Below are 17,616 nucleotides of genomic sequence, written 5' to 3' on the forward strand. Positions count from 1 at the left end.
TAAGTGTTTTCAATTTAACATTTCCTTTTCTTATTTAATCATAGAAAACACCCTTCTTGGAGGGTGCTTTTCAAAAATTCAACTATAAAGAAAGGTGGTTCACGTGTTTTTCAACGTTTTATCAAAATTGCATGATTTAAATTAAAAATAGTAATAATGCAGGGTGTAACGAATGTAACAGCAGGCAATAAACATAAATTGTATTATTTTTTTGGAGCAACAAAAGTTCAAGCCTTCATTTTTCAAACTCTTCTTTAGTCTTATTAAGCTTTAGTCAACATATTAAGATGCACAATCTATACTTAACTCATTACGCCATCGAATCATTATTCTAAGTTAAACAAAAGTCAAGCCAAACACCAATAACTGAATAATTTATTCACAATAAATTTACTTAGAGTTACAGTTGAATTAGTGAGCTATTTGGTGACGATATCCTCCTAAATTCTCAAATTCTAGGTGGTAAGCCTGAAAATTTTGGACCATTTCTTTGAAACGTTGAGCAATTTGATCGTCTGCAGGAATTCCCTGAAGTCTGACGATTTGGCAATCACAATAAAGAAAATAGTTAATTATGCTGACACTCCTATATTATATCCGGTTTTCAGGAAGACCTCCTAAATTATTTTATGTTACAATATTCCTTAAACTTTAGAGAAATTTTAATATCATCTTTCTATTAGTGTGTTGTTAGAACACTTGTAGCTAGTCAGCTTACATGACAGTCATATTTTTTTGAAATGACCTAGATGTCCTCGTTATGTATTTCAATCAAATTGATAGAGATTAAAATATAATTTTATTTTAACCCTTTAATTAAATTAGGATAATTAGATTAGATTTAAATACAACTTTCCCTCCTCCCCTTCCCCCCCGCCTCACCATCGACAGCATCAGGCCTGAGGCATCGCGTAGCTGGCTAGAATATCGAGGTTCAATGCCGAAGCACCGTCCATCAGCTTTGAGGAGGAGTTTCCTTCAGCGTTAGCCGAGGAGGGCAAGGGCGGCCATGGCTAGTGAAGGTGAAGGTAGTCAAGGCCGAGGGCGAGAGTGGTTGAGGATGATGTCACGGCGTGGGCGAGGTCACGTGTGGTGGAGGACTCGGATTGAATAGAGGAGGACGACGACACGAAGTGGGCAAAGTCACACACGGTGGACTTAGATTAAACAGAGGAGGGGGGAGGGTCTTCGATGCTCACACTAGAAGACGGAGGAGAGGGAGAATAGTGACAATGGAGGGAGGTGCAAATATCGAGGGAATGATGGTGGGGAGGATGGACGTTAAGTTGAGGGCAATTATATAATTTACTTTTATTTAAAAATTAATAATGTGATATATTTATTAGGATTATAATAGTTAGTAGTTGCATTTTGTCACCTTTATCATTTCACTTACATTTAAAATTTAAGAGGGACATTGTAATCTAAAATAGTTTAGGAGTTCTTCGTAAAAATCGAGTATAGTATAACGGATGTTAGCATAATTAACTCTAAAGAAAATGATAAAGAATCCTACTTTGACAGCCAATTGGGCTGTTGTAATGCAGAAAACTCCTACACTGGGTTGCAGAAAATCAACTGCCAATTGCATCGTTAATTAGTTCAAAATTTGCTGAAAAACAATTGCATCGTCATAAATATGATGTTATCATCTCATTATATTGCGAGGCATTTACAGAAAAAAAAATTCCCTTAAATTTTTATAAAACCAAGATTTGGCTTTTATACGCATTTTTTATATAAATTATATATATATATATATATATATATATATATGTATTCTGATATAAAGAAAAAGTGCGCATCTAGTATAAATAATAGAGGCGCTCAGTTTCCCAGAATTTAATTTTGCTAAGAATTTTTTTGCAAGGGAAATAAGAAAAAGAAAAATATTTCACATCTTTATTCATGCGTGCTTTGGGTAAAATAATTAGGACAGCAATCTGTTCCAACTTTCCAAAAAATTAGATATCATGAACAAGGGAGTTGCATCCCACTTCACAAAATATGTTAGAATACAATACTAAAGAATTATTGCCAAACTGCACAAAATTCCTTCAAACAGGATGCATGACAAGAAGAAGGGCAGCTCTTCTGCCCTTCATGAAAGCTACCTATCTCAGCTCTTCAACCTTCCCAATCTTTTTGTACATAGAGCTTGCTGCATTCCTGTGGCTTGCAATTTTGCATATATGGTTCAGTAGGTTAAAATGCACCTAAAGCCATATAAATTGACAAAACACAGAGTGAACTGATACCATCAACCTCGGGACAGATCTAAAACTACTTCATCAATCAGTATCTGAAGTATGTCATCTTCAATTTGCATGCCTATTTGAAATGCTTTGGTAGAGAAGTCGATCCAGATTTCCGTAGACTTGTCAAAATCCTTCTCAACCAGATCCTCGATGGCCTTCCCAATCATAGGATACCAACTTTTCATTTCCTTTTCAATCTCAGCTACAAGCCTGTCCTTGATACAGAACAAGAGAACCTTTAACCATGAGTTATATCCAAAATTACAGTACCGGCTGTATAATGATGCCAAGAACTCAATAATGAAGTCAAGTACAAGATTTCTAAGTAGATTCCCTTCCGTAGTCTTTGCAAAACTAAATGTACACCTTGTACTTATACAGAAGGCATCTAGTATAGCTTCCATTGTCTCATGGAGAAAGACAGCTAAGGAGGAGCTCTTGGTTCTCTCTGATCTGAAATATGAAATGTTCTCTAATAGTAGTTCAGCATTTAATACAACTTCTTCAGAATACCTGAGCTTACTTTCCTGAATTGCAAGTTCAAAAGTAGAAGCATCATGCCTTGTTGTATTACTGATGGTACTATAGGGATTGCTTTCAGCAGCAAGCTTCCTAATATTAACTAGCGATGCAGAACTTTTGCTCCTTGAGCTCTCTTTCAAGTATGTAAACGGTTTGCCTCCTGGAACAGGCATGGAAGATGAATGAATACAAATATCACGACAAAAGAAGCAAAAGTAGAATGTCATTATATTGCACAAGAGAGAAATTTATGTCTGATCTAAGCCTAATGTAAGTAATCATAAGAGAAAGACATGTTAAAAAAATGTTTAGAAGTAAGATTAGTCACAATAACTGTAGTATTTATATATAAAATCTAAAAAAAAGAAAAGAAAGTCAGGACCAACAGCCTATTTTAGTCTGCTATTTTGGCAAACTATCTCCATACCTGCACTTCTGTTTGAGCTCCCTGATGGACAATCATGTCTGAATGAAGTTTCAAGAAGTGATATTGGTTTAGGATGATCACTATCTCTAGCTCGCAATGCAGCAGACTTACCAGTTTTTGCATCATCCTGAAGATGGCAGCAACAAAATGTACATCCGTTAATGAAACTACACTGTCAACTAAAGACAATCCACCCAAATTTTGAAGCAACAACATAGTATATCTTCATGACATTGTCATGTGAAGGCATATATTTCCTCAGTATAACCAATCTATATCCTCTTAGGCATGGATAATAGTCACTGCAGATGAGATTCCTAGTTGAGAATAATATCTGAGTAATTCATAATAACGATATTAATGAAGTTCTGGATATACTATTACTAACTGGAACTTTTCACTGATACTGTGTATCTCATTACCTACCTTTCTGCTGCCAGGTAGACTTCTGCGATCAAATTTCGGACGATCCATTAGATCAGCCCTGTATGTCCATCCATTTCTGTTTTGCTGAGATGATGCCTTAGGAGTGTAAGTTGTTCCCTTCAGAGAAGTCAAGTTCTGCCTTGCTGCATCTGAGGGCATTACTTTAGGATGAGAACCACCACCCGCAGTTTCCCGAATGCCTCTTCTCTCCTCCATATCTGCACTGGAGAAAGACCTGGTAACATGCTTCATTGGTGACTTAAATGTAAATGACAAAATATCGGAATCCTTAATCCCAACAACATTACCAAGCTCTGCCTGTTTCCCAGAGTCACTTCTTGCATGGTTTTGACTGATAGGCTTTTTGCTCACAAGCCCAGCTCCTTTACCTTTGATCAATTCTTTTCCCACTGTTCTTTCTACTGCAAATTTCAACCTCAATATGCCAGCATTTTCATTTTGGAGGTCATTATCCGACCATCTTTTCCTGATGATATTCTTGTTCTCCAAACTACCTTTAACCCTGTCCATTCTATCCGACACTTCAATTTTGGACCTTAGGTCTGCACAATAGCTCAAATTCTTATTCAAGGAAACAAAGTTTTTGGCCCCATTTGTAGCATTTTGATCTCTAATTCTTAGTTGATTGCTACGCACCACAGGCTTCGGAACTGCTTCTTTATTAACAGAATATAATTGATTCTGCTTCAAATTGTTCTGCTTAAGAGCAGAATTTGAAGAAGCATTCTTCTGGGGCATATTCTTATGCTGAGTATTTCTCACATGGGTTTTGGCTTCGACACTATCACGAGCTCTGTTCTGAAGATTGCTCTTATCTTGAATTACCAGGGATGCTGTCCTGCCACGATTATTCGAGATAATTGGAGCATTCCTTGCAGTTCCTTTAGCTTGAACAGGATGTAGTAATGCTGCTTTATTCTGTAACTTGGATTTAACATGTGCATTCTTCTTAGTGTTCTCTTGATCGGTTCTTTCTGCCTCCTTACCACTTAATCTTAGCTCCACAATCTCACCTGAATTCCTGCAGCTACTGCAGAGAGAGCCATTCGAGGCTTCTTCTGATACCGTAAAAGAGCGTGCAGGTTGATCCCCAGATCCTGATCCATGGTTAAGAATCTTAGTGGCGGCTTCCAGTAACTGAGCCTTGTTCATCCCCGAAAGCGATCTTGGGCTCTTTGCAGGGGATACAAACTTGTGGTGATACGTCTTCGACTTTGATAAATCACTCCGAACACCCCGGCCAATGCCACTCGCCTTGCTGTCCGAGAACTTGTCCACATTTTGCATCTTCTGAGGATTTGCAACAGACAATTCCTGAGAAGCTTCGTTCCTAATGCCGTCGACATGGGATTGAGAAGATTCTTTTGGCTTCTCGCGCCGAACAACCGGCACGGAGTCGAGTCCCATGAGCTTAGCCACCACCCCGGGGGCGCGCATTCTGCCATCATCCTCCACCTTCTTTATTCTCGGAAATCCTCCGGAGTTCTCATCCGCTATCTAAATGCAATCAAATTTCATGCTTTCAAAGGGAAAATCTCACTTGGGTTCTTCGAGAAAGTAATGAACGACAAGAATTGAAGTGTTACCAAGAGCTTCTTAGCCATGGGCAGCTTCTTCGGCGCCTTATTCGCGGGGCGAACTTGACCAATGAAACGAAATTGGAAAATAATCAAGAAATCACTTTCCGTTTTATATCAATGCCATATAAAAAAAATGTAAAAAAAAGGAGAGAGAAAATTTGGCGATGTACCATGTGTGAGGAGCTTCCTGGAGAAAAGCTTCCTCCTTGCGAAGAACTGGAAGAAGATGGAGATGCATCCGACCGGCGTCTTCGGATGCACCATCTTCCTCTTCTCCGTTATCGCAAGGCTTGCTCTTGCAGAAGAGGAACCGTTCTCCATCTTCTTCAGCTACTTCTACAACTTCTTTTTTTTTTTTAATTTTTTGCTTACAGCTGTGGATTAATCCAAAACTACGTGCAGTTTCTCCCTCTAGACAAGAAAAAAAAAAGAAACCAAAGTTTGGATTGGATCAAAGTAGGTTGATGAGTTCAAGGGAGAGGAAGAGGAATGTGGAAGAAGGCAACTGTTTGACAAAATGGAGGGGAGAAGTGAGAGGTTATGTTGTTCAATTTTGCAGGAAACTTTGCTGTCACTTTTATTTGGAGGGCTGAAATGAAAAAAGCGCTTCTTTTTTTGTTGTAGAAAAAAAAAGAAAAAGCTTGCAGCTAAGGGGGTCCAAACTGAAACGACGGGTATGGGTACCTTTTTGCCTTTTGGTCGCGAAGAAATATGATAATTGCACTCAAACTTTTCTACATTACACCCTCTTCTTTCCGTTCTAAACATATAAATAACTCTCTTCTTTTATTTTTCAAATAAAGAACACTTTACGCTCTAATTTATTATTATTCGCTCTAATGAATATTTATTATTTGACCTTTGTATTTTTTTATTATTTCAAAAATATTCTGAGTTAATCCAAATTAATTCATCTGTGTAGTTTCTATCTGTTCAAAAAAAAAAAAATCTAACATTATAGTATTGTTTTCGAAATATTAAACAATAAAATATAAAATTAAATAATAAATATTTACATGATACAGTGTAAAACCTCTTGCAACTATCATCACCAGAGGGATAGGGAAATGTAAAAGTAAGGAGTATGATTAGCAGATTGGTTAAGTTTGTATGTGACATCTGATTTGATTCTAATGAGTTGGGCCCACTTCATGGATATAGTATTGGGTCCACTAATCAAAACATCCTACCTATTAGATTGGTTAAGATTTATTAAATTAAGTCTCCATGGACCAAGGTTGGCAATGTGATGAGTTTAATAATTTCTCAAAGAGGTGTCAAGTTTTGTGTGTGTTTGCGTGCTTGCACACACATTATATATATATATATATATATATATATATATATCTTCTTGCAGTTAAAGAGCTACAAATATATTTATCTCAATAATCAAAGTATCATAATTTTAATATGGGTACAACTGAATGAAGGAAAACTAAATTTCAAGTAAATATTATAGATAACGAATACAAAGTTTACACCAATTGTAAAACCTCAGAAATAATGATGACTGATATAGGAAAATTTCCACAGGCTTTTGGCAAGGCAAGGAACATAAATGGACTTCAGACTATTCTCCATCTGTAAGAAGTAAGAACACACATACTGTCCAATATGGCAATTGGAAGAACAACTTTTCAGGCTTTCTTATCCGATCGGTTAAGATTAAGATTGAACCATTTCTTTTTACCAGATTTATCTTTCCCATCCGCACTGCTAGTGCTATCCTCTCCTGCACTTTCAGACCTACTCTCCTCACTATTGAATTTGCCGCCGCCATTGGCACTACCGCTGGAATTGACGATGGTCCGGACAGTTGTAAATGATGAGTGTATACTGTCTCTTTGTTTTAATAGTTCATCAACCTATGACATAGTTGTATGTGCATCAGATTCAGAATTGAAATTCAAAAGAAAAATGATACAATGGATTGTCACTAAGAAAAAAGAACTACAGAGATGAGAGTTGCTTTTTTTCCAATTTTTTTTTTTTCCATATACTAGAAGCACTCCACAAGTGCTGGCCAGGGCTACTTCCGAGGCTGCAATTAACAGGTCATACATCAAGGTGTGTTGTCCTTGTACCCTAAACTAAAAAAATTAGCTAAAAGACAATGCAATAAAACATGAGATATAGAGAAAGCTTTGACAACTCATCCTGTAAATTTAACTAATTACAGATGCTAAGAATACATACAGTTTGTTTTTCCTGGTTATATCTGTAAGTTGCTTCCTGAAATTGTGCCAAAGCCTGAATAAACATTCAGATATATCAGTAAGGAGGATTTTCAGGTTCTACATCTGAAGCAGAAAATAAACTGCCTTACTTTTCTATACTCGGTTTCAAACTGGCGTAAATCATTTCTCTTGGACAAAAGCTTAGCCTGTATTTCTTTGAGTCTCTCTGTTGTATCTTCATATGATTTGGCACAAATCACCTCAATGGTGTAGGTAGCCGGTTTAAAAAAATTATCACCTTCACAATGTTGTAGATAATCTCAAATTAGATCAATATAATACTGTGAATATAGTACACCAAAGAACAATAACCAAGCAATACAGACCATACACAGCAAATATATGAGTGCCAGGTTTTAGTTCAGAAACTTCACAAGGTTGGAGGCCTTCCAATCTTTTGAAAAAAGCAGCTTCTGGATCTTTAGCCATTGCTAACTGCACCAAGTGTAACATGTTAGACATAACTAGTACGGTCTTAAAGACGACAAGAATATATGAAAAAAGATCTGAAGTCATACAGCATTCACTGTTGAATCCATTCGGTAGACTTGAAAATGTAAGAAGTACATCCCTGCAGACGTTAGCTTTCCAGTCTTTTCACTTTCTTCCTGACGGAGAAACAGAAAACTGGAGATTATATTAACCAGGAAACTTCTTGCAAAACAATATATTTCATAACACACAACATGTTATCTTCAGATAGAAGAGCAAACATGCCAGCATATCTAATAGGTGAGTAAATCATTTATCTTTAGTTGCACCTTTGGTAGACGAACCAAATGCAGGTATCTATGTCTGATTTGTCTAGTGGTTAGCCAAAAAGAATAATGAGGGAGTAATTGGAAAGCATCATATACACAAAAATAAAATAATTTATTCATCATCTGTTGATCTAGTATAATGTCAGAATTCTTTCTTCAAATGAATTTTGATATTGCATAATGGAGCATAGCAGAAAATAGGGCATGATACACACAAAGAAAAGAATATCATATGGTCATAATTGTGGCCATAAGAGGAAAACTTTCAAATTCAACCAAATAGAGTGAACAACTCATCACCTGTAAAGCTAATCCATAGCCTCCGTTTGACTCTTGTTCAAAATAAAGAAGCTGCAATTGTAATACCAACAATTATCTGGTAAGATAAGTATATCAGAAAGAACAGAAAAAAGTAAAGCTAACCAAAAAGGTCAGCGTGCAACTTAGTTTTTCAAATCATAAGAGACACAGGAATACATAAAAGTGCTTTATTCAAGTTCTGTACCTTGAATTTACTTTGCGCAGCTGAGGTAACTCTAACAACTATTCCTGATTGGCCGTGTTGTTCGTTAATCGTCACACCGAAAAAATGAGCACACTGCTTGTCAACCTGAACTAGACAGAGAGTGGTTAGAAAATTAGATGACAAATCTAGTACAATTCAACCTAAGATAAGCTCAGGAAATAAGCACCTTTCCAGAGACAGATGATCCAAGAGGTAGTGGTCTTACAGTAACAGTTCCATTTAAAGCTTCTTCAAGTACAGTGGCAGAAACTGTAGTCTTGATAGGAACTCCTAGCTTGCTAAAGATGTTAAGAATCAACAATAGGATCCAAAATCCTGCTACAAATATCTAAAATTTTAAAATTGACTCCTTTATCACCTGAATAATGCTGCAAACATTGTGTTAACGGTCCCAAGGTTTGATAGATCAATTTCCATATCCATGCCTTCATTTTCTAAAGCCTAAGTTAAAATTGAAAGGAAACATGGAAGAGAAGTTGCATATATCAGTTACACCGGAAATTCTTGACTACTACTAAAAACATGAAGAAGTTGTGTTTGGAACTAGTAAGTGGCTGTAGAATAAAAAATAAAAAATCCAATCTAGCAGTTGAGTATAAAAATTGTCCAGCTATCTATCTTAAAAAGACACCATTCATACATAGATTAGTTTAACCAAAAGAATCTTTAAAACAATCACCTCAAAGCCAGCAGTATCGAATTGTCGTCTCTTCTCTGGATCTGATAAGATGCTGTATGAATATGCCACCTCTTTGAAAAGCTCTGAAGCTTCAGGGTTGCTAGCATTCTTATCAGGGTGATACCTGTAACAACCACAGTCAAAGTTATCAAGTGGTGCGTTGCCTAATTAGCCAGTAACCCAGAATTGTAAAATGAATATAAACAATTACATTTGGAGAGTAGAATTACTGAAAATAAAATCTATGCAAAGAAATATAGCAATACTTGGTATCTCTGGTTACTGTCCACATAGCAATGAACCAAGAAACAATTGGGCATTCTAATATCAATCAAATAGCAATTACTAGAGAAATAAACCAAGGAGAATGATACCGTGAGGTGCCAAAAAAAGAAGAAAAAGAAAGAAAACCTTTTGTTTTCATAACCATTAAAAGCAACCAGAGAGAATAGAGAAGAAAGAAACACTTACTTGAGCGCGAGCTTCCTGTACGCGGACTTGATCTCCTGATCCGAAGAATCCCGTGAGACGCACAACACCTCGTAGGGATCTCGCCTCACCACCGGCGCCGAAGGGCCTCCCATCTTCCCCGACGCCATCCACCCTTTGCCCTAAACCTTTTTGCCTCTAATCCAAGAAACCCAAAATTGCTCCAAGTCCCCACCAGACCTACAACAACCCCTAATTCCAACCAATCCACGGCAGTTCCCCAAGAAATGGAGAGCACCCACCAACCCAAAAGCAACACCGGATCCACAAAAGCGCAAGCGGCAGATCAAAAGCTTTACTTAGATGAAATCTCGGCCGACGGATTCAAAAGCCAGGATCTTTCTTCGGACTGGCAAAAATATATATACAAGTAATATCTTTAAAAAAAATCTCTCTTCTTCCAGCGATAGGATGGGGTTCTTTTGAGGATTCCGAGGAAGAAGAGGAGGAGAACGCGATCGTAGGGAGTTGGATCGGGTATATCGTTTTGTATATTTCTGGAGAAGCTAAATTTTACGCTGCTTCGGAACTGCTCTGCACTATCTGCAAGGCGTGAGAATCCAGAGGAGTGATGAGATGTAACGAGACCGTACCACACTGTGTGGTTATACTTTGGTACAAATGCAAATTCTCATGTAATTTAACACAAATTACATTTTGTGAACAATCTTCTTGGGTACATTTTAAGTTTAGTGATACGGATTCTATTCTAATGAGCTCAAAATCTCACGCAAGAATGTTGTTGGGCCCGAGGCCCATCAATGTGACCCAAATCTAGAGTTCGGACTGCGGACTAGTCGACCTTAACGTATTTATAGCTCCAATTGAGCTCGGTTGGCTAAGAGTATTAATTAGTTCGGTGAGCTCCGCCTTTGCTCAAGCCACACGTCAATTGATAGAGCTTGAGCGTTGAGCCTTGAGCCTTGAGCCCAACACGAGCTTGGAGTCGGGTCGTGCCGAATTGGCTTTTCGGATAGCCCTAGATTGAGTGGCAATATGTGGTCCAGAGTAGGGGGCCTAAGACTATATCGCTTTCGTGTAAGCAAAACCAGAACATGGAATCTAAGCCGATAGTGTCAAGTCAACATAGACAGATGTAAGAAATCAGAAATATTAGTGAAAACAAAACTAAAGCCACATCATTAACATTCTTCTATACAAAAAGAAACCCTTCATAACCCAATGCGAAGTTGCCACTTGACAACCAACCTATTACTTCAATAACCCGGTAACTCTTTTTGATAATAACTTCTTAAAAAAAAAAAAAAACACCAACGGACTCCTTTCCTTCCCTAAAAACCAACTAAAACATAATCAAAGTGGGATCTTGTCATCTTGATCTCGTCACCGCGAGGTGAGCGTAAGCGCTGGGTTACCGCGCTATTCGTCCTCGACCTTGTACGAGTCGGCGGTGATCTCTGATAGCCATAGTCCGGGGAATATCGACTGCAAGAATAACAATAACAAATCCATCGTTTTTTTTTTCTTTTCAATCAAATATATTTCAGGACAAAAATAATATGATGGATTAGAATTTGGAAAGGAATAGTGGTTAAGGTGAGGGGTAGGATGGGGAATTGACATGATTACTTACATCGAGCTGCCGCTGTACGATCTTGGGCCGCTTCTTGGGCCGGCGGCGAGGGCGGGATCCGGTGATGGCGTAGATGTCCTCTTCGATCTCCTCCGCCGTGAGGGAGATCGAAAACCTAGGCCTCTCCTTCTCCCTCTCCCTTCTCTCCCTAGCCATCGCGACCGCCCCATCGGTCGGCGCCTCCGCCGAATACGGCATCGTCTGCCGCCGCCTCGTTCTTAGATTCCACGGCCTCGCCGCCGCCGACGAAGACGGCTCCGGCTCCTTCTCCTTCTCCTTCTCCGCCGGAGGTGGCAGGGCCGGAGGCTCCGGCGCCGCCGGGAGTTTCAACCGGTCGGCGGCCTCGCGGAGATGGCCCATCAGCTTGGCGCGGAGCGCCTCTAAACCCTCATCGTCGCCGGTTTCGTCTGGAGAGGGGGTGGATCTCCGGCTCCGATCGCCGCCGGCGACGGTGACGGCGTCGATGTGTCGGTCGACGGAGGGACAGCGGAGGATGCGGTGGGGGACCCAGGGCTTCAGGGCCGGGGAGGAGAGACCGTCGAGGGTGTTCGCCGGCGGTTTCCCGCGCGGATCCGCCGCCGCCGCCATGCGAGAGGGCTCTCGAGGCCGCGAAGATTCCTCGCCGTCGACGGGATCGCCGGTCGGTGACCGGATCGGCCTCTTCTTCTTAGGGTTAGAGAGGAAGAGCGAGAACGCGCGCGGGAGAGAGAGAGAGAGAGAGAGAAGAGAAGAGAAGAGAAGAGAGTTTTGGCGAAATAGAGGAGGGTTGCGACGTTTTGTTGTGGAGAAGGGGTGGAGGGGCAGAATGGTAATTTCGGTGAATAAAACACGCTCGTCGAAGGGTATGAAGTAGTTTGACGACCGGGATGAGTGATCGAATAGTTAAAGAACGATTTTCTCTAGGGGAATTAGAGTTCTACTTCTATTGGTGGTCAGATTCGCGGTCTTGTTGTTGCGTGCCTGCATTTTTGTGCTACAATCTTCTCGGCACGTGCCATGGGTGTTGCATGGGAGGGATGTGAATTGTGAAGTTGGAGAGTCGAGTACTCGACCAAGTTTTACGTATCCATATTTTGACAAAGAGTAACGACATAGTTCTTGAGATATAATACCAACTTTAACATTACATAAAGTTAGGAATATATGAATGCTAACAAAGTGGTAAATCAAATCAAGCAAACAACTCTAGTCAATAACAGCATTGAAAATAATAATAATAATAATAATAATAATAATAATAATAAGGCAAGCCAAGAAGCTAGAGAACGCATAGTTGAATTATTCTCCAAGATGTAACTTGAATAGCTCACAAAGTTCTCAATAAATTAAGCCAGAAATAAAGAAGCACAGAAGCAATCTTAATCAAGGATATATTTAAGATTCTATTATCTCACCTATTTATAAGCTTCAATGCACCTCATTAAAGTACTGAATTTAATAGTAAGATGAAAACCATAGTCAAAAATACATTTGCAAGACAAACTAAGCCTATGAAATTCCTTGACAAAAGAAAAAGAAGAAAAAGGAGTGATATACCTCGTGATGCTAACATTAATGATGTTTCAAGCATAATTAATCTTAGCAATATACTTTGTAATTAGGCCAAAATTATAAACATAAACATACTGTAAAGTGTTAGAATTTTAGATAAATAAATAGATTAAATATATCTTACTTTCCGCGTCTTAATATAAAATGACTTTGTCCCCTTATATTTATTTTCATATCACTTAATTCTCTACACTTATTTTTAAAATAAAAATTAATAACACTGTTAAATAAAATATTTCTATTGTTGTTGTTAGACAATAATATATTGGGGAGAAGAATTTTTGTTTATACAACAACGTCCGGTCACTTAAATTTTTTACACGTAGATTTACCGTTAATTTGCAGAAATATTCTAATAGTTTTAGTTTAGTCGCAGAGAAGGTTAAGGGATGCAATAATAAGTACGGAGGAGTTCAATGATTGCATCCGAGAGTAGTGGGGGGTTAAAATGCATTTAACCCTAAATAAATTTATCCTACCAAATTTAACCCGACACGAGCCCACATCGCGTTGTGGTTGAGCAAGTGACGGCGTCTTGGGTCACATAAGCCCGACACCCAGCACACGAAACGAACCGGTTGAACCGACTTACGTGACCAAAATATCTACCGTCCATACTGTTCCATAAATCCATATCAGCCGTCCGTTTCTTGGAGTCCCGCATAGAATCTATTACACGTGCATCCGCATATATTCGCACCGCATTGCAAACGGAACCCAAAGACCATTCGAACGTTATTTAAATCTCTCTCTTGCTCTTCCTCGCCTTCTCTCTTCTTTCCCTCCTTCGTCTCTTCTCTTCTTCTCTCCTCTTCTCTCTCTTTACCTCTCTCTCTCTCTCTCTCTCCCCTCCAATTAATGGTGATCATGGCGGCGGCGGCCGATAAGATCCGCGAATCACCGGCGAAGACGATTTCGGTGACAGAGGCGGCAGAGCTGGCTGCGCAGCCCTGCGCCTCTCGGAGGCGCCTTCACAACTTCTCCTTCCCATCTGTCAGCTGGGGGACGCAGCGTCTCCTCCGGTGCTCCAAGCTCGCTGGCGAAGGCTCGGGCGGATCGCCCGAGAAGACTAAGCAAGCACCGGAGGAGACGGCGCTGGCATCGATGCCGTGGAATCTGAGGACGAGGAGGGCGGCGTTCAAATTTCCGGCCGAGATCGAGCGGAATCGAGGGGGAGGTCCTTCGTCTTCTGGATCGCCTTCTCCCCTGTCGACGGGGAAGAGCGCTCTCGCCGAATGGTTGAGGTTGAGATCGGAGGGATCGAAGGGGAAGGAGAGGAGAAAGTTCTCGATCCCGCTCTCGCGAGAGGAGATCGAGGAGGATTTCCTTCTGATCAAGGGGGTAAAGCCCCCTCGCCGCTCTAAGAAGCGGGCAAAGATCGTCCAGAGGCAGCTTGATGTAAGAAACCGTTCACAAAAGTTGGTCTTTTTTCTGGTCTTGATGATCTATTTTCAAGTCGTAACTTTGGTTTTCATTTTGAATTTTGGACGGCAGCCGCTCTTTCCTGGGTTGTGGTTGTCAGAAATTACACCTGATTCGTACAAAATTGTCGAATGAGGTATGCATTTATTTTATGCTTATGTTTTCTTCCTAATTTTCTTGTTATTTGTTTGTGAATTTTGACTGAGATGGTGATAGATGAGTCCCTTTCTTTCGCAGAAGTAAGCGATTGGGATTTGGGAGGTTTTCCGATGCTGACTACCTGTGTAATCTTAACACATCCTTTTGATATCTGTTTGTATATCTGAGGAAAAGCAGTCGTTGCTTTTTGATTTTTCGTTTTCATTTGTAATATCATCTCTTTATTTGGAGATTCAGGTTTCTATTTAGTAGTCATTCTTTCTTCTTCTTCTTTTTCCTCTCAATCTTCAGAAGTCTATAGAAACTAGTTGGAATTATATATTACTAATATAAATGGAAGTGGATTCATCTCTAAATTATCTGTTTTGAAGTATTGAGAATAATCCATTTGATTTTCAATGCGAAAGATTTTTGCTTTTGCTTTTATGAGATTGATACTACTAAGGCTCCTAATATAAGCACATTAGGATGACAATGTTCTATGAATTGGTTTCTACTTTCGTGCACAGAATCTGGAGGGCACTCTTTCAATATTTAGCAACGTACTAGTGAGTCAGCAAAATATGAGTCATCGCATTGATATGGGTCTTTTTTCTGGATCCACATTGCACTTGCACCCTTTTTATATAGATAGCACATGATAAGTTCGAATCTACTGAGGACACATATAATTTGCATCGGGAGACAAAATTAAGTTTACTTATGATCACATTAGTTGTGTGATGTTGGTCCCATACTCCCATTGCTTAAAAGAAACTGCTAATAAGAAGTTTCTCGTTGATGCAAAATTTCTTGCTGGATTTTTCTTGAAGAATTAGAAATGTTCTATTGTAAATGACAAAGAAGTTTCTTATTTTAAACTGAATCAACAGTTCTTAGTTCTACCTCTGTTCTTTGGGTGAATCTTTTAGGAATGTTCAGATATGATGAAACAAATTGTTGCTTCATGGCTGGAACAAAAGTGTGTATATGTGTAAGCATATCTATGTATATCTTTATATCTGTATGTTTGTATATATATTGTGTATCAGGGCATCTTCATATTTATGTTTGATGTAAGTTGTGTTTATAATCTTCTTCATTGATTGATGTAAAGTTTCTCCTTCAATATCTACTGTACAGTGTTTTGATACTCACAGTGTACTTGGTTCTTTCTCAGTGAAGTCTATATCATTTTCAGTATAGTTCTGCTTTGTGGTTTGCTTGATTTGGTTTGGGGATTATTATGTCTCAACAATAAGAGATGCCTTTACTATTCTATAGGATATTTTGTTCAAGTTGATGATGACTATTGCTGGCATTTTGCAGTGTTTTAAGTTGCAGAATGCTAACTTACTCTGTTATCTTGATATGTGGTACTAATTCATCGAGTAGCAGCATATTGAAATATGATCTTTTAGCATTTGTTGCATGGTTTGCCAGATAAGTGTTTTTCTTTTTTAAAGTTCAATTTAGTCTTCAAGTCATTGTACTAGTTCAAATGCCAATATCTGCCTGTAGATGTTAAGACAGTAGAGGAAACCAGTAATTTTGCTTATACCACTTTCGTTATTTTATCTGATACTGTATAGGATTCTTTGATATGCTGGCTGATCTTATAAACTTGTATATACTTGGAGTCCTCTTCTTTTGCATAATTGCTTTGGTATTGAAGTTTCAAGCTACAATGCTTAATGTGATTGCCTCACAGTTAATGCTCCAAAGTGAAGGCCTCTTTGCTTGTAACTGAAAATTCTCGGTATTTCTGTTTGATCTGTTCACTTCTTTTTTTACATATTTATGACGATAAAGGGTGACTATTGATGACAACTTGTAAGAGAGGAAGACCTCTTGATGATCTCTATTATGGATACTCTTCCAATTTGTATTTTCTTTTCGTTGTTTGGTAATTCCAAGGCACTGCTACAAACTGAAGAAGAAAAGGAATCTTGATACCGTCAGAAGCACTTCTACAAGACTACAAACTGATTGAGATGTAACAACTATTATCGACACAAAGTCAACTATGGATGAGGCCACAGGAAAATGATGCAGTCATGCTTCCTTCCACTTTGATGCTGTCTAGATAAAAGATGCGTTGAGTTATTGAACCTTATGCCCTATCTTAGTATTTACTGAAGGTTGGCTACAGCTGATCCCAAATAGTTGCAAGTCATGATTTGTCATGTTGCTGTAATGAAGGTTGAAGGTGATATATTCGATTAATTAACGCTTTATATTATGTCTAAATTCTTCATTGCTATTCATGATAAGAATTTGCCACATATGTTGGTCTATCCCTTTGCTGATGTCTCCAATAATACTTTTGAAATAATTAGGTTTATTTGCTTGTTTCATATTCTCTAAATTGCTCTAGCTCTGTGTCCCGGAGAATTTGAATTTGAAAATACTCATATTAGCTTATTTAATCATCACGATCCCGTTGGCAACTGCTCATGCTTCTTTATTAGTGTCTTGCATTTTTCTACAGCTTGCTGCAACTTGGTTGACTCACAAACCGAACAAATCGGTTAGCACTTTTCTAACCATTACTTCCACATTGGATTGCAAAATTTTAACCTAATATGAGAAGGAAATAGAAATAATGGGTATGTCTTCTTTGGATCACAAGATTTTATTTAATGGGTATGAAAATAATTAAGCTCTTTATTAACTTTGTAGTCTAATCCTATAAAATATATATTATGTAAAGTGGGTTAATTATACCTATACTCTCTAAATTATTTATCATTTTCACATTGATCATTTTATCTTTTTTCTTTTTTGACAATTTAATTCTCCAACTCTCCAATTAATCGTCTTACAGTTAATTTTTCTGTCGAAATGAAAATAAAATGATCCCTCAACCATCTAAATTTGATCACATAAACAACTAATGAAAAGGGGCATTTCGAAATATATATATATATATAGCCAAGGAGGTCAATCTGACATGAAAAATAAATTAAGAATCTGCAATGGAAT

The 17,616-nt window shown here is 38.5% G+C and overlaps 4 protein-coding genes across 4 annotated transcripts; 1 reads left to right on the forward strand and 3 right to left on the reverse strand.

The window, feature by feature from the left end:
- Positions 1-1,906: 1,906 nt before the first annotated feature.
- LOC140795345 (uncharacterized) lies at positions 1,907-5,766 on the reverse strand. The gene is made up of 6 exons (XM_073147854.1): positions 5,405-5,766; positions 5,241-5,293; positions 3,942-5,151; positions 3,634-3,851; positions 3,208-3,334; positions 1,907-2,940 (listed from the first exon to the last, which is right to left on the reverse strand). The coding sequence occupies exons 1-6, from the start codon at positions 5,553-5,555 to the stop codon at positions 2,261-2,263; spliced, it is 2,439 nt and encodes an 812-aa protein (XP_073003955.1). The 5' UTR covers positions 5,556-5,766; the 3' UTR covers positions 1,907-2,260.
- An 893-nt stretch (positions 5,767-6,659) lies between these two features.
- On the reverse strand, positions 6,660-10,499 carry LOC140795488 (chaperone protein dnaJ 15-like). Its single transcript, XM_073148063.1, has 11 exons — positions 9,909-10,499; positions 9,438-9,561; positions 9,117-9,199; positions 8,925-9,036; positions 8,738-8,842; positions 8,533-8,583; positions 7,990-8,079; positions 7,798-7,906; positions 7,561-7,709; positions 7,431-7,484; positions 6,660-7,099 (listed from the first exon to the last, which is right to left on the reverse strand). Exons 1-11 carry the CDS (start codon positions 10,034-10,036, stop codon positions 6,872-6,874), a joined length of 1,233 nt encoding a protein of 410 aa, XP_073004164.1. The 5' UTR covers positions 10,037-10,499; the 3' UTR covers positions 6,660-6,871.
- A 540-nt stretch (positions 10,500-11,039) lies between these two features.
- On the reverse strand, positions 11,040-12,335 carry LOC140794624 (uncharacterized). The gene is made up of 2 exons (XM_073146726.1): positions 11,521-12,335; positions 11,040-11,372 (listed from the first exon to the last, which is right to left on the reverse strand). Exons 1-2 carry the CDS (start codon positions 12,106-12,108, stop codon positions 11,307-11,309), a joined length of 654 nt encoding a protein of 217 aa, XP_073002827.1. The 5' UTR covers positions 12,109-12,335; the 3' UTR covers positions 11,040-11,306.
- Positions 12,336-13,796: 1,461 nt separating this feature from the next.
- Positions 13,797-15,008, forward strand: LOC140794623 (uncharacterized). Its single transcript, XM_073146725.1, has 3 exons — positions 13,797-14,469; positions 14,566-14,629; positions 14,731-15,008. The coding sequence occupies exons 1-2, from the start codon at positions 13,930-13,932 to the stop codon at positions 14,626-14,628; spliced, it is 603 nt and encodes a 200-aa protein (XP_073002826.1). The 5' UTR covers positions 13,797-13,929; the 3' UTR covers position 14,629; positions 14,731-15,008.
- The last annotated feature ends 2,608 nt before the right edge of the window (positions 15,009-17,616 follow it).

This window comes from Typha latifolia, chromosome 9 (assembly GCF_019914945.1).
Source record: "Typha latifolia isolate L0001 chromosome 9, TyphaL0001v2, whole genome shotgun sequence".
Taxonomy (NCBI): Eukaryota; Viridiplantae; Streptophyta; class Magnoliopsida; order Poales; family Typhaceae; genus Typha; species Typha latifolia.

Bases quoted from the DNA above. Each gene is read 5' to 3' on its own strand.
- LOC140795345 (XM_073147854.1), bottom strand. From the start codon at position 5,555: ATGGAGAACGGTTCCTCTTCTGCAAGAGCAAGCCTTGCGATAACGGAG. The intron at 5,294-5,404 runs GTACATCGCCAA...TCATTGGTCAAG, and splicing joins CAGGAAGCTCCTCACACATG to TTCGCCCCGCGAATAAGGCG. The intron at 2,941-3,207 runs GTATGGAGATAG...TGCCTGTTCCAG, and splicing joins GAGCTCAAACAGAAGTGCAG to GAGGCAAACCGTTTACATAC.
- LOC140795488 (XM_073148063.1), bottom strand. From the start codon at position 10,036: ATGGCGTCGGGGAAGATGGGAGGCCCTTCGGCGCCGGTGGTGAGGCGA. The intron at 8,584-8,737 runs GTACAGAACTTG...TTACAATTGCAG, and splicing joins CTGCGCAAAGTAAATTCAAG to CTTCTTTATTTTGAACAAGA. The intron at 7,710-7,797 runs GTCTGTATTGCT...AACATTGTGAAG, and splicing joins TCATATATTTGCTGTGTATG to GTGATAATTTTTTTAAACCG.
- LOC140794624 (XM_073146726.1), bottom strand. From the start codon at position 12,108: ATGGCGGCGGCGGCGGATCCGCGCGGGAAACCGCCGGCGAACACCCTC. The intron at 11,373-11,520 runs GTAAGTAATCAT...TTATTCTTGCAG, and splicing joins TCGTACAGCGGCAGCTCGAT to TCGATATTCCCCGGACTATG.
- LOC140794623 (XM_073146725.1), top strand. From the start codon at position 13,930: ATGGTGATCATGGCGGCGGCGGCCGATAAGATCCGCGAATCACCGGCG. The intron at 14,470-14,565 runs GTAAGAAACCGT...TTTGGACGGCAG, and splicing joins TCGTCCAGAGGCAGCTTGAT to CCGCTCTTTCCTGGGTTGTG.